We start from the raw sequence: 14,600 nt of genomic DNA, 5'->3' as shown, positions 1-14,600 counted from the left end.
CTTGACTTCCCTGGGCATAGAGTAATTCGAGATACAAATGCTGAAAATATCAACTTCGGCAAAAAAAAGCTCGCAGTTAATAACTGTGGAGGTGCTCAATGAACATTAAGCTGAGAAGCAGGCTCTGTTTTAGTAGGTCTCACTTATCCCGGGTATATAAAAAAAAACAATGGTAATTTTGATCAATTAAATTGCCAAAAGAAATAAAATCAAATTTTCTGACAATTATTTTCATCTGCTTGTCAATATAAAATTTCAACAGGCTGATCACTTCACCACCTTATAAGCACTGAAAATCAGACTGCGGGCCACACAAAACTAACTGCATGTCTCAGTTTGGTAATTTTTTTCCACAATTCACCACCTTCTCATTCCATTTTCCTAGTTAGGCAAAATAACTCGATCATTTGCCATCTCAATGCGCAAATCCGTGATTAACCAGACAATGGAATTTCAAAATTTGTCACTCGTCTCAACTACGGGTCAACGTCGACAAGGATAGAAAGCAATTCCGGTCGTGTGAAAACTATTTCCCAAAGTCAAGCGGGAAGCGATACTGCTCAGACGATCTGTCGTTAAATGGGAGTGAAAATATTTGTAAATTAGTTTATCTTGTTGGTCCTCAGTCTGCCATCTGGTCATCATTTGTTGCAAGGCATACGCCAGAGATGTGTGTAATGAAAAGCAACAGAAAAGACATTTAAAAGAAGTTTTTCATTTTAAGTAGCAAAAGCACAAACATGTTAATTACCGCATCATATGAAACGGTGTTTATTCTATCAGATATTTTGTGAATATTTCTAAAAGAAAATTCTAACCTCCATATAGTGTTTCTCCGACCGCCAGATCTACAAATATCCTATTTATCCCCATTTATCGTGAAACTAAGTTGCATATGAAATAAATCCATAAACATGTCTGAATTACCATCCAAATTATTTAATGTCTGAAACCTTTAGTATCACATGCCGAAAGTGACATTCCTCGACTTTTCAATGTTCAGCATGCCTGCCGTTCAACTCACATTACAGTCTACGGCCAATTTTCAAAACATATACCTGAAAATTATATTCGACTTAAAATCAGAAAAAAACAGTCCATTCATGGGACGAATTGAAAACAAATAAACAGCTCTTAGGGAGAAAATAATGGAACCTAATTATTAAAATTGATTGAATACCCAGATTCTCCACTTTGTCAATTGTCTCTTCGTTTCCCAAGTCAGAAATCCTTCGCTTTCCATTCAGTGCCGTCAAGCGCATTGTATGTCACAAACGTGAGCACATAATTGGCTGCAACTGATCTGTGAACCCAATTGTTGACGGCTGGATGGCAAAAGGACAAAACCGAAAATAAGCTCGTGAAACGCTTAAATGCTGCCGAAATAATGAGACTTTATGGTAGATTGCCTGTTGCTGGCGAAATTATTGAAAAACAGCTGCTACTTAATTGATTTTTGCCGTGGGCTGTGATTTTGTATTGGAATTTTATTTTTTTCAGCCAGGGTAAGGCACTCGTTAAATCAAAGGCAGCACGGAATTTACCTTCACTATGAAGAGGAATTCCATGAGTGAAACTTTTTCGCTGAGCGTTTAGGCCACGTATCGAGTTGATCGTCAATGTCGACTTCTTTTCCAGATCAGCGTAGATAACTGTGCAGTAAGTTTACCTCACAGGTGACTCATAATTCATGCGTTTTACACAGTGTTTTCTTGCGTGTGGAGATTCTTACCTATCTAGTTTATTCACTGGTGTTTTTTCAGTTCTGAGATTGAAAAAAACATCACCTAGTTTGAGCCTAATTTGGATGGTGGCTACGTTTCGGACAGCTCAGCTCGATACACAGCATAAAAGAACTGCGCCTATCAAGCTTTGCAGGCTCATCGAAAATGATACAACCCAAGTGGCGCTATACATCTCGTGGACCCAGTTGTTGTTACTTTTAGCAAACATGAAATGGCAAACTCGAGTGCCATGCTTCGTGTACGCGTGCTTGGGGCTCATTCACATTTTTCATAACGTTGAAGGGGGTGGGTGGCCATCCTCATATTTATTTATAAGGGGAAATGTGCAAACAGACCCCTGAGAAGGCATCTCAGGGAGAGTTGGGATGCCGCACCAACGACGACCCACTAAAACAAGCCCATGCAATTTACATGAGTAATTCTCACTGAATTGCTCAAGTGGTGTACAGAGTGCAACGACTTTGCCTCAGACCCTCATCTCCCCGGACCACCTTACGGTATTTCTTCGGGGAGAAGCCAGTGCATATAGCACAACACATGTATGACAAGTAGACAAGGCAAACTGCTTCTCCTAGCCGACTTAAATATTCTTACAAGGTATCAGCCTCGGCATGGCTAATCCTCTGTAGCCGGTCTCTTGGTAGGCGCTGTAATTCTAACATAATGTGAGTGACAGCCGTAGTTACTGAATTCCAGCCCTCGACATCCGCACACATTCTCTCTATTGTACTGTCGAAGGACGAGTCTCCACCGCATGTAGCGAGCATGCGATCTCTCACAATAATGAAACGGGGGCAATCGAACACGACATGTGGAAGCTTAACGACTGTAGTTTGATCCGACATGCTCCGTTGTTTCCATCACACCTGCACAATTGCGGACTCCTCTGGAACCTCTTTATTTGAAGCATTGAACATCTTCCTTGATGATGAGCCCGATGGGCGTCATCCCGGCTTTGATGCACACGGCCTCTTTAGAAAACGTTCGGTATTCGCTTGCTATTCTTAAGCGCACGATCCTGTACCTGCCATTCAACAGCGTTCTAAGGCGGCATCCATTTATTACGTAACGCTAAAATTTGAAATTTTTGACCCCCTCCCCCCCCTCCGTAACGCTTTTTGTATGAAAAATTTCAAATTTTTGTATGGACCGTAACGCTTGAGCCTACTCCCCCCCTCCCCCTAGAGCGTTACGTAATTTGTGGATGCCGCCTAAACGCTTTTGACCAGATTTGTCCTCCCTATTTTAAGTATGGATAGCGCCACGCTGGCCAGGAGCTTGCGTTTACTTGCAATCACAGTAAAGCGGTTAGACATCATCCTATGGTATGGTATTATAATGGTATTTGAAAAAATGTTGATAACAATTAAAAATACTTCATTTTGGTATTCGACAGCTATTGAGGACTGCTGGAGGTATTGAACTAGTATTGAAAAATTTCACTTTTATATGAAAATCCATCAAGTATTATTTAGGTACCGTAATCCGGGGTAACATTGATCAGCGGGGTAACATTGATCGGGGTGACTCATCTTGTTAAACGTTCAAATAAAGATTTATTGATGAAGCATTTTCGAACCATCAATGGTGCCTCTCTTTCGTATATTCATAAGCTAATGATAATTAAGGTTTTTTCCAAAATTGCGATTAGTTCATTCGCAAATTTGTCAACTTTTTGAAACAATGATTTCTATCATTTTCACTGACACTACCGAAAATTCATGTCTCACATGAGTTCTGCCGACGATGTGATCAAGGAAAATGCGGGTGTTACTAAAAATGGCATCGCCGAAAACGATTCCGTTGTCAAATCTTTCATAAGTTTATTCATTTAGGCAACATTAACTAAATACTTTTACGAATGTAGAATTTCCTGAGGAAATTGCCTACTTTTAGGCGTATTACGCGGTTCAAGGTGTTTTTAATTTTGAAATAACTCAAAAAGTAAATGACTTGTAAGAGTTTGGTCTTCATATTCGGCTTCAGGGGCCCTGATTTTAGTAAGTAACGACATTACCAATATTAGCGAACGTTGTTTACTTGGGTGATCAATGTTACCCCATATCAGCTGAATCAAAAAATCACTTAAAACATTTATTTAAACATGTCTAAATCTTTCGAAAAACAAAATAAAGTACATAGCTAGGAGCGGTGGGTGCCAGTACTTGTTTTAAAAATATGAAACTTGTAACATTTGTATTGTGAAATGAAAAATTTAAGAAAAACTAAAAAAAATGATCAATGTTACCCCGGATTACGGTATTACAATACCTGATCTGAGTATCGGCTTGGTATTTGTAGAATATGCAGAAGGTATTATTTGAGGTATTTTACCTCTTATGTAGGGCTCATTCATACCTCATTCAGGTTGTAAGTATTGGAAATTTTCTGTTATGGAATACCTCAATTTGGTATTCAGTAGTTATTTTCTTCTGCTCGGGCTCTATGGTACAATCACTTGCAAAGAAAAATGTCCGTTGCTTGGACTTGCGGTTGTTGACCACCAACATCTTAGTCCTGTGACGGGCCAGTTTTAGTTTCCTAGACATCATCCATTCCTCAACTATGGAAATAGACTGCGCTGCTGTTAACTCTACTTCATAGATTCGCCATAGACCACTAGGGGGATATCATCAGCGAAGCCAACAATCTTAACACCCGTCGAAAGAGGCAAACTCAGTACGTCATCGTTCATCGGGCCCAGAATTGAACTCCCGCGGTAATTCGAACGCTTTTCTGCCCCTCTTCTGTGTTATACAGTAGAGTTCTACCATCAAAATAGCTTTCTAGGAGCTTACACAACTGCAAGGCTCAGTGGTACCGCCCGTAGGTCAAAAACCGAAAAATAAATAAAAACATAAATTTCATAGACGTTCTTGAATAAAATTCATAGCTGGGCCATGAATGATGAAGTATATTTTTCATGTTAAATACGTTAAATACGTGGAAAATTAAGCGATTTCATCATTTTGTTCATTGTCTTCGTAAACCAGATTTAATTAAGTTTTCAATCAAATCAGGTTGTAGAACCTTAGTAAAAACGTATATCTATCACTTCCGATACATTTAAGAGTGTTATTTAACATTTAGGAGCCAGTAGTGATGTGAGCAATGAGAATGAAAATACTCTCATTTCATAACTACATCACTTTATTTGAAGTATGAATATGTTCTTAACCACATTTAATAAAACTTCTATCGCCAAACGATCATGTTTGAGTAGGAAATCGAACTTGTGAAGGTTTTAGCTGCAAACATTTGCAAATAAGTTAGTAGCTGTTGCTTTTACCAAAAGAGGCAATGATGAAAATATTCATAGAATTCACCACATATCAATGTATTTATAAATAATATAGAATGAATATAAAAAATAATGCAATCTTTACTGTAACAACTTAAACTCGATATGAATACACGTGCAACATTGAATATTGGTTCAATAAGTATTTTCAGTGAGTGCGCTGGTAACGGGTCTACGAATTCGCACTCTCATATGAGTAATCATTATCAAACCATCGACACATCTTCGGTGAACAGTTGAGTGTGATTTCGCCGACTTTGCGTTTGAAGAATCCCCGATCAACAAACTGGGAATCCTGTATTGAATTGATTGCAACCAAATTTCATACACACTCTCATTCCATCGACACTATATGTGGCATGGGCGATGTCAATGAAACTACAATGACCTATATTTTGAAAACTTTTGGAAAAGCTTGTCCTCTACGGTCTGCGGAGACTATAAAAGGTACCTCATGGTAAAATTTCGATCTGCCTAGACTCAGAAAACAATGTAGAATTAATTGGAACAGACGCCGTTAAAATCGATAAGAATCGTTCAAGTAGGCTCATCAGGCTTATAAGAAGGTTCTTCGATCTGTTGAATGGTATACCAGGAAAATCTTTATGCAAAGGTTTCCAATTTTCAAATGAAATTGAAATTGAAGTTTTAGATTGTTTATTCAATACATCTATTCCCGGAAGTGTGGACATAATATATACGGATGAACCAAATATCTTTTCATGTAGTTGCAAATCTTTGGCGCAATATCGTAACTACTGAATCGATTCAATGGGCGCTTAAGAGTTTTGCTCCTTTCATATCTCCAGGAGCAGATGGGATTTATCCTGTTCTGCTCCAGAAGGAAGTTGAGTTTGTCCAACATGTTTTGAAAAAGCTACTTGTAAGCAGTTTTGCTATCGGGTATATTCCCAGATCCGGGCGTGATATTACTGTGAAGTTAATCTCGAATGGAGGACTCGCGGCGCTCTTAAAATCCTAATTAAAATCCAATATGTTCTCATTTTGCTTATGCAATTTTCCCTACCTCCACCTTCCTATCACATCACGTAAGATAATAAAAAAGGCTCAAATATGGCGATGACAAACATTTGCCGTATTGGCGGAGAATGAACCCCTGAAGCCGGCTTTCTAATATCTGTAGAAATCAGTTAAAGGCCTCACCTTCAGTTTTTTTCGGAAACATTTTCGTGAGTCATGCAAAAAACAACAAGTTTTTTTTCTTTTGAAAATATATGTATTGTCATGTTATTTCGATTGCTAATGTTTCATGTCCATTTCAAACACTATTGTTGTTTAAATCAACGGAATCCAAAAGCGGCACCGTTGGAACCAGAATGTTAGTCACGTGTCCATTGTACTTTCTATACAACTCCGTCCAATACTCCATTCGTTCGCGCTCCGGCATTTCCGCCATTCCAATTTCGTCTGGCGCCGAGATGCTCAGAAGTGTACACCTAACATCTTCGAGATCCACCGGAATCTGTGGAACCGGATTCCACTTGAAAGACAGCTCCATATCTCCATCCGGGGTAGGGTCACTGCACTTGGCAAAGTTACCCCACATATGCACCATCTTGTTGCGCATTTCATAAGCTTTGCTAGTTTTGGGCACTTCAGTTCGCAAAATAGGCGAGCTAAATATGTAATACACTTCATCGATGTGACAAGTACCTTTCAAGCTTCCGAACGACATTATGGCTTTGCCCTTGTTGAGCAATCCATCGAACGAGAACCGGTATCCAAACATTTTGGCTTTAGTTTGATACTTCGCCCACAACTCGAAAGAGATTCGATAGGATAGAATGTACTTATCCGTAAACAGTTCTACCAATTGCATCACAGTTTCACGAGATACGTCCTGATCTCCGAAGTAAGCTTTTTTGATCTCCATGGCCAATTTGCGAGCTTCCGGAGCATAGCAGTCTACATTAAGAGTACGCGGAATGAAGCGCTCCGGCTGTAAATTGTACATGTTGGGATTTTTGACGGCATCTAGTAGCACCATCATTCCGTCATATTCGTTGTAACCCTGGATGATAGGAATGCCGACGCCGTCTGGGTCACGCATGATCTCTGTAGGATGTTTGGTTATGATGGCATCGGATGATTGTTCACGCTCTACAACTGGTAAGAATGGAATCTGGAACAGCTTTTCGACCAGTTCTTCTCTTTCCGTCACAGCCTTAAACTGGAGTTCAAAAAGTTTCCTTGCTGGAGCGTTTTTCAACACCTGATACACTTCTTCATCGGTGGTGGGATTAGCTCCCAGCAGTTCAGCCATTTTACGAGCTTTTTGCTCGGGTTTCTCCTGGTGGCCCCACTCGAGGTAGATCGATCCACTCTGCATGATCGCTTTGTGAAAGTACTTCTTAGACTCTTTCGAAAGACAATGCAGGTTAACTGCAATTGCACCAGAGCTGGCCCCGAAGAGAGTTACATTGTTCGGATCTCCTCCAAATTTGGAAATATTCTGACTGACCCATTGTAGTGCCATTCTCTGTATGGAAATGAAAGAAAACTTCATAAACAGTTTTTTGGATTATAAAAGTGTTCACCCACCTGATCTTTGAGACCTGCATTGCCTTCAATTCCAGCTTCCGGTAGACACAGAAATCCTAGAATTCCCAAACGGTAGTTCACCGTAACTACGAGAACGCCTTCCTGCAGCAAATAATTTGGGTGATACATCGAGCTGTCCGCATGGCCACCGATTAATCCTCCTCCGTGAACGTAAACCATAACCGGAAGGTTTTGCGAGACGCCATCAGACCGTGGCAATACGGGAGTGTAAACGTTGAGATACAGTCCATCCTCGGAACCCGTAATCTCCTTACTGATGACGTCCATTCCCATGCAATTACCACGCTCCGCTGTACAATCCAAATAGGTCACCGGAAACTTATCGATAGGTACCGGAGACATGAACCTCAAGTTTCCAACCGGAGGCTTCGCATAAGGAATCCCCTTGAAGTAGTAATAGTGCTCTCCATTGGTGGTGGCATCGCGCACTCCATAGATATATCCTTGGGATACTTTAACTGCCACCCTTGATGGAGGCTGCAACGATTAAAAAACGAAATTACCTCCAACTGCCTCACAATTAACTTCAATTCTTCTCGATAACAACCATGCAAGAACGCGCCACGTGCGATTGCGACTCGGAACCGGTATTGGCATTCTGCCAACCCTTCTTCAACGCAGAACGCATCACCATGATTGCTAGAAGCCTGTCGAACCCGGTTTTTCCTCTGAAGAAAGTGAACGTCGATCCTAAGGGGAGGTAACACCGAACCGTTCTGAACAAACAAGAAACGACATCTAAGCCGGGCGCCACCACGGCATTTTATTAAGTAACGTTCGATTTGCATAATTATTGGAGCTGCGAGCGAAGGGCGCATCAAAAACGGCTGAGTCACAATTTTATATTTAATATAATTCGGCGCGCAGCTTATGAACGTTGACCCGAATGGTGCAGTTGCATGTTCGATTGGTGGTTTTCTTCAAGAACAGACACAGTTGTTATGTACTGTTATGCTAAATGCAGTTCTGATTTATATTTCGAGGTCACCGCAGCCATTCGATGGTAACTGCCAGGTATTATGCTGACGCCGAACGTTTTATTATTAATTTTTAGATGATCCAAGAGGCTTCATTCGGGATAAGGCGTCGTTCGGGGATATGGAATTCGAGGTGATGACAGTCGTGATAATGGAACTCGGGATAGTGGCATTCGGGATAATGGGGAAGAATCGCAGCGACTCCACCCCACTACCCCAAACGCCATTACTCCAAATGCCACTACCCCGTACGACACTACCCTGCATGAGCCATTACCCCGAACCATTCATTATATATAGTACATTAATTTGCTTCGCCAAGAATGTCAACCCAATGTAGTAGGTACCGTTTTGTCTCAAATTCCGAACAGACTCATATTCCGAACACTCGGATTTTGTATGGCGATTTGGTTGAAATGTTTCGCTGAAATATGTCACCAAATAACAAGGAAACTACAGTAAATTGCAATTCAATTTCAATGTCTCAAATTTAATTTATACCGCGGGAGTAGTGATGATTCTCTAGTTTGAGACCAGAAGAACAAGCTTAGATAATTTTATTTGTGAAATTATTTATTTGAATATGATTTATTCGTGCTGTTTGGAATTGGAATCAAAGTGTTCGGAATATGAGACAGAATGAACATAGTGTTCGGCATTTGAATCAAAATTTTGTTCCATACTTTTAATTCTGTTGGATGAATAAACATAGAGAACATAAGAGGCTTGTTGTTATAAGAGCAATTCTCGCTGAAACCAGGCCGTCATTGGCACCCATCGTTAAAATCCCAATTTTATGTCACTGACCGCTAGTTTTCGATAAAACTTAAGGGTGCTCATAATGATTATTGGTTAGGTTGATCTACCGAGGTTGGACTTTATTGAGGTTAAAACTGCTATGATTTATGACAGAAATCTACCCTTTCTTTCAAAATACACCGTTCTTTTGATTTATGTTGTAACAGCAAGTCTTTCAAGAAACATTTTAGCAGTTTTCTACAATGAATGTTAATCCATTGTTTTGCATTAAAAAAATCTGAGTTTTTTTTTATAAAAGACTTTATGTCACTACTGGGACAGAACCTGCTCCAAAGTGTTCGATAGGCCGAAAACGTGAACTTAATTCAGTAGAACTCTTCAACTTGATTTTTCTAGAATGGTGTCTTCGAACGATTTTTTTTTTCTAAAAATCTAGCGCATATATTGGCGGTAAATGTTACTTGTTTTTAATTATGAATCGTGGTTTACGGCTAACCAGCCGAGGGAAGTTTAACAACTACCGAAAAGCTAAACATTACATATAATTTGCAATTGGATTAGATGGACAAAATGATGTGAAGATTTGCGAAAAAGTTACACGTCTTCTCAGTGAGAATCGAACCAACGACTCCCCGATCTCTAGTTGGGGCGCGTTACCACTACGCCATGAGAGGACTCATGAACGCAGAAGTTAACCTGAATTCGATTTCAGCTCAATAATCACGTGGTCCTCTTTCGCAAAGTGCACCTCTTTCGGAAGAATTAGATGCCCATCCAAACACAACGCTTTCTATATATATCCAATGCCTAGCCCGAGAGCGCATTGTTTTTTAGGTATAGGAATAGCACACTACACTAGCCAGCAACTGCGCTGGCTGAGGTATCTATTGTGTGGGCTTCCAATGGGTCGCGACGTTCTCAAACGACCGGATACGGAACATGAGTCCGTTGCTCGTTAAATACTTGTTTTTAATTATGAATCGTGGTTTACGGCTAACCAGCCGAGTGGAAGTTTAACAACTACCGAAAAGCTAAACATTACATATAATTTGCAATTGGATTAGATGGACAAATTGATGTGAAGATTTGCGAAAAAGTTACACGTCTTCTCAGTGAGAATCGAACCCACGACTCCCCGATCTCTAGTTGGGGCGCGTTACAATGCGCTCTCGGGCTAGGCATTGGATATATATAGAAAGCGTTGTGTTTGGATGGGCATCTAATTCTTCCGAAAGAGGTGCAATTTGTGAAAGAGGACCACGTGATTATTGAGCTGAAATCGAATTCAGGTTAACTTCTGCGTTTATGAGTCCTCTCTGTTGCATTGATTGCACTCGCCATATACGTCAAAATCGTAGAACATGATTTAGAAAATCGTTCATTTCATAGGGTAAATACCATTGCTCACCTAGTTTCTGTAGCCTATCTTACGCAATTTTCCTCAGCTTTCTGATGGTGAGCTCAGAATTCAAAACGAGTGGTGCACTAATGGTGAAAAATCGATTTTTCTAACAAAATTTAAGATGACGGCCAAATTCAAAATGGCTGTCACAATTTTTTGACTTTAAATGAAAGCTTTATCCTTTCTCTATACGATGCCATTAAGTCTGCTATGTGTTCCAAGCGAAATATGAGACATATCACGTCTAGAAATAGCCAAGATTTATCAAAAAATGGGCTTTTTCGCAAATTGTTCAGCTAGCTGGCGTACGAGGGGTCCACCAATTTGAGAAAACAAAAAAGACCACCCTTAAGTTTTATCGAAAACTAGCGATCAGTGACATAAAATTGGAATTCTTACTATGGGTGCCTATGGCGGCCTGGTTTCAGCGAGAATTGCTCATACATAAACACTCTCTAAACTTAATTAGTACAAACAATGAGCAAGATTCACATAGCGGTAAAAAAAATCACAATGAAACCGGATATTGGTTTCACATTTTTTCAAAAGGAATAAGTGTTAGAATAATGTTAATGATGTTGTTATGTAGGTGTGATGAGTAATAAATTTGCAATGCTAATGGTGTTAGAAGCCGTCCACAAAATATGTAACGTTCTAAGGGAAGGGGTATTTTCATACAAAATGCCTTAAGGGGGGGCTGTGCGGTCAAAAATTGCCAATTTTAGGGTTACGTAATGAATGGACGTTGTCAAATCGCAGTTTAAACCCCCAAATACTGATTTACTTACTTACTTATTTGGCTTTACATCAATTATCTTGATAAAGCCTCGCCAACAATATTTCGCCAATTCCCTCGGTTCATGGCCGCGAGTTGTGTTTGATCCTTCGACCTTGACGCTTGCTCCTGCGGGGCCGGCGATCAGGGCAGGATCAAACATGTCGCGCATCGGTCGAGTGAAGTGAAAAAGTGCCGCGTTCGATAAGTTCTTTTGGATCTTTCGACGTTGACACTTGCTCCTGGGCAGTGCGTCAAGAAAGTCCGAGCAGTCGTCAGTTGTTTTCCCTCTCGGGTCGTGAGCCTATTTTCTCTGTGTATTTTTATATAGCCGAGCAAACGAGTGAAGCTGAAAGTGGATTGTTGCTGCTCAAGGATGACGGATCAATTGGTGAGCTCGTTTCATGCTACTATTTCTAATCTATAAAATATGTATGATTGCACCTTTAATCGTTACAACGGTGAGACGTAAATATGATTTTTCAACAAACTATGAAAGGTTCGTCACTGTGAGTGTCGACATAAACTCTGATTCATAAATTATTTACGTCCAATTTTTTTTTCTCAAAACACCATTTTCCTTTTACTTTTATTTTTGTAATTAAAAAAAAATTTGAATGGTTCGACACTTCGAGTGTAGACTTGCGAAAGGTTCGCTTTATTAAACAAACTTTGAATGGTTCGTCACCTCAAGTGTCGGCATAATTTTTCTCTACATAGGGAGACTTACGGCTTCGGCACCATTCGACTATTATCGGCAACCAAATTTTGAACGCCAAATACACAGTATTTTTTTATCAAAACACATCAGTGGGAACATTCAGATGATTCTTTGTTCTGCCCGCTTCCCGCTGGCGAGATTTCCGAGACTAAACAAACGATTTTGCCGGAGATGCCATCAATTCAAATGAGCACGCCTCAAAATGCGACTGATTGTGAGCTGCCGAAGAGATTCACCAGCAGTTGTTATGGGAAAGTTGCCGAAGAGAATGAGGCTGCCGACAATAGTCACACTGACAAGGGATGTTCGCAGCGTTGTAAAAACGTTTCCAATCGCATTTTGACCAGTCTGTCGGTGTGAATCGATAGAGGATTGAGCAACGCATAAATGTAAATAGACAAACACGGAATTTATCTGCTGATGTCCGAGAAAAATACAAAAGAAGCACGGCATCGGCTTAAGCTGCCGAGAATATGTAAGTTCCCCTAGATATTGTTCATACCAAATGAAAATATTACATTTACATATAAGCATATTTATAGCTCACAAATAATTATTTATCATGGTCTAATCGCTTATCAAAGTGAATCCTGTGACCCAACGATCCTCCCCATTAACAAACATTCTTCCCAGTAACCTTTGTAGAGATGCAGAGGTAAACACGGTCTCCTAATAGCAAAGGTTACACACTAACATTCCTTCCCCCAATCCCACCTGACTGCAAGGACGTGGCCGGCGCCGTTATTGACCTTGTATAAATAGAGACACTGAATTATGCACACTGAAGAAGATTATGGCCAATCCCAGCCGATCTTCTAGTTGATTCTTTGTGCATTTTCACTGACCTCGGTCAATCACGGAAAAGCAACCATTGATATGTGTAGTCAGTCTAAGCTAAGCTTAGCTAATTCCCTCGGTTCATGGCCGCTTCTCTGCATCCTCGACTGTGACCCACGCTCTCCAGGTCCTGGTGTACCTGGTCAATCCACCTAGCTCGCTGCGCCCCACGCCTTTTTGTTCCGACCGGATTCGTGGCGAACACCATCTTTACAGGGTTGTTGTCTGGCATTCTTGCAACATGCCCTGCCCAGCGTATCCTTCCAGCTTTAGCTACCTTCACGATACTGGGTTCGCCGTAGAGTTGAGCGAGCTCGTGGTTCATCCTTCGCCGCCACACGCCGTTCTCCTGCACGCCGCCGAAGATCGTCCTTAGCACTCGGCGTTCGAAAACCCCAAGAGCTTGCAAGTCCTCCTCGAGCATAGTCCACGCCTCATGCCCATAGAGGACTACCGGTCTTATGAGCGTTTTGTACATCGTGCATTTGGTGCGGGGGGGAATCTTTCTTGACCGCAGTTTCTTCTGGAGCCCATAGTAGGCACGACTTCCGCTGATGATGCGCCTTCGTATTTCCCGACTAACATTGTTGTCAGCCGTCAACAAGGATCCGAGGTAGACGAACTCGTCCACCACCTCGAAGGTATCCCCGTCTATCGTGACACTGCTTCCTAGGCGGGCCCTGTCGCGCTCAGTTCCGCCAACCAGCATGTACTTTGTTTTCGACGCATTCACCTTTAGCCCGACTCTTATTGCTTCGCGTTTCAGGCGGGTGAACAAATCTGCCACCGTTTCAAATTTTCTCCCAATAATATCCATGTCGTCCGTGAAGCAAACAAATTGTCCGGATCTCGTGAAAATTGTGCCTCGACTGTTAAGTCCGGCTCTCCGCATGACACCTTCAAGCGCAATATTGAACAATAGGCACGAAAGTCCGTCGCCCTGTCGTAGTCCCCGCCGAGACTCAAACGAACTGGAATGTTCGCTCGAGATCTTCACGCAGTTTTGCACACCGTCCATCGTTGCTCTGATCAATCTTGTGAGCTTCCCGGGAAAGCTGTTCTCGTCCATGATTTTCCATAGCTCTATGCGGTCGATACTATCGTATGCCGCCTTGAAATCGATGAACAAATGGTGCGTAGGGACCTGGTACTCACGGCATTTCTGGAGGATTTGCCGCACGGAAAAGATCTGGTCCGTTGTCGAGCGGCCGTCGATGAAACCTGCTTGATAACTTCCCACGAACTCGTTTGCTATAGGTGATAGACGACGGAAGAGAATCTGGGATAGCACTTTATAGGCGGCGTTTAGGATGGTGATTGCACGATAATTTTCACACTCCAGTTTGTCGCCCTTTTTGTAGATAGGGCATATAACACCTTGCTTCCACTCCTCCGGTAGCTGTTCCGTTTCCCAGATTCTGACTATCAGCCGATGCAGACAAACGGCCAACCTGTCCGGGCCCATCTTGATGAGTTCGGCTCCGATACCATCCTTGCCAG

General features: G+C 41.4%; 1 protein-coding gene across 1 annotated transcript; it reads right to left on the bottom strand.

Annotated features, from left to right (window-relative positions):
* Positions 1-6,302: 6,302 nt before the first annotated feature.
* LOC5575613 (esterase B1) lies at positions 6,303-8,263 on the bottom strand. The gene is made up of 3 exons (XM_001662049.3): positions 8,177-8,263; positions 7,609-8,106; positions 6,303-7,546 (listed from the first exon to the last, which is right to left on the bottom strand). The coding sequence occupies exons 1-3, from the start codon at positions 8,261-8,263 to the stop codon at positions 6,326-6,328; spliced, it is 1,806 nt and encodes a 601-aa protein (XP_001662099.2). The 3' UTR covers positions 6,303-6,325.
* Positions 8,264-14,600: the final 6,337 nt, after the last annotated feature.

This window comes from Aedes aegypti, chromosome 2, assembly GCF_002204515.2.
Source record: "Aedes aegypti strain LVP_AGWG chromosome 2, AaegL5.0 Primary Assembly, whole genome shotgun sequence".
NCBI classification, from domain to species: domain Eukaryota; kingdom Metazoa; phylum Arthropoda; class Insecta; order Diptera; family Culicidae; genus Aedes; species Aedes aegypti.
Note: the sequence above shows the minus strand (reverse complement) of the source record. Positions and strands in the feature narration are given on the sequence as shown.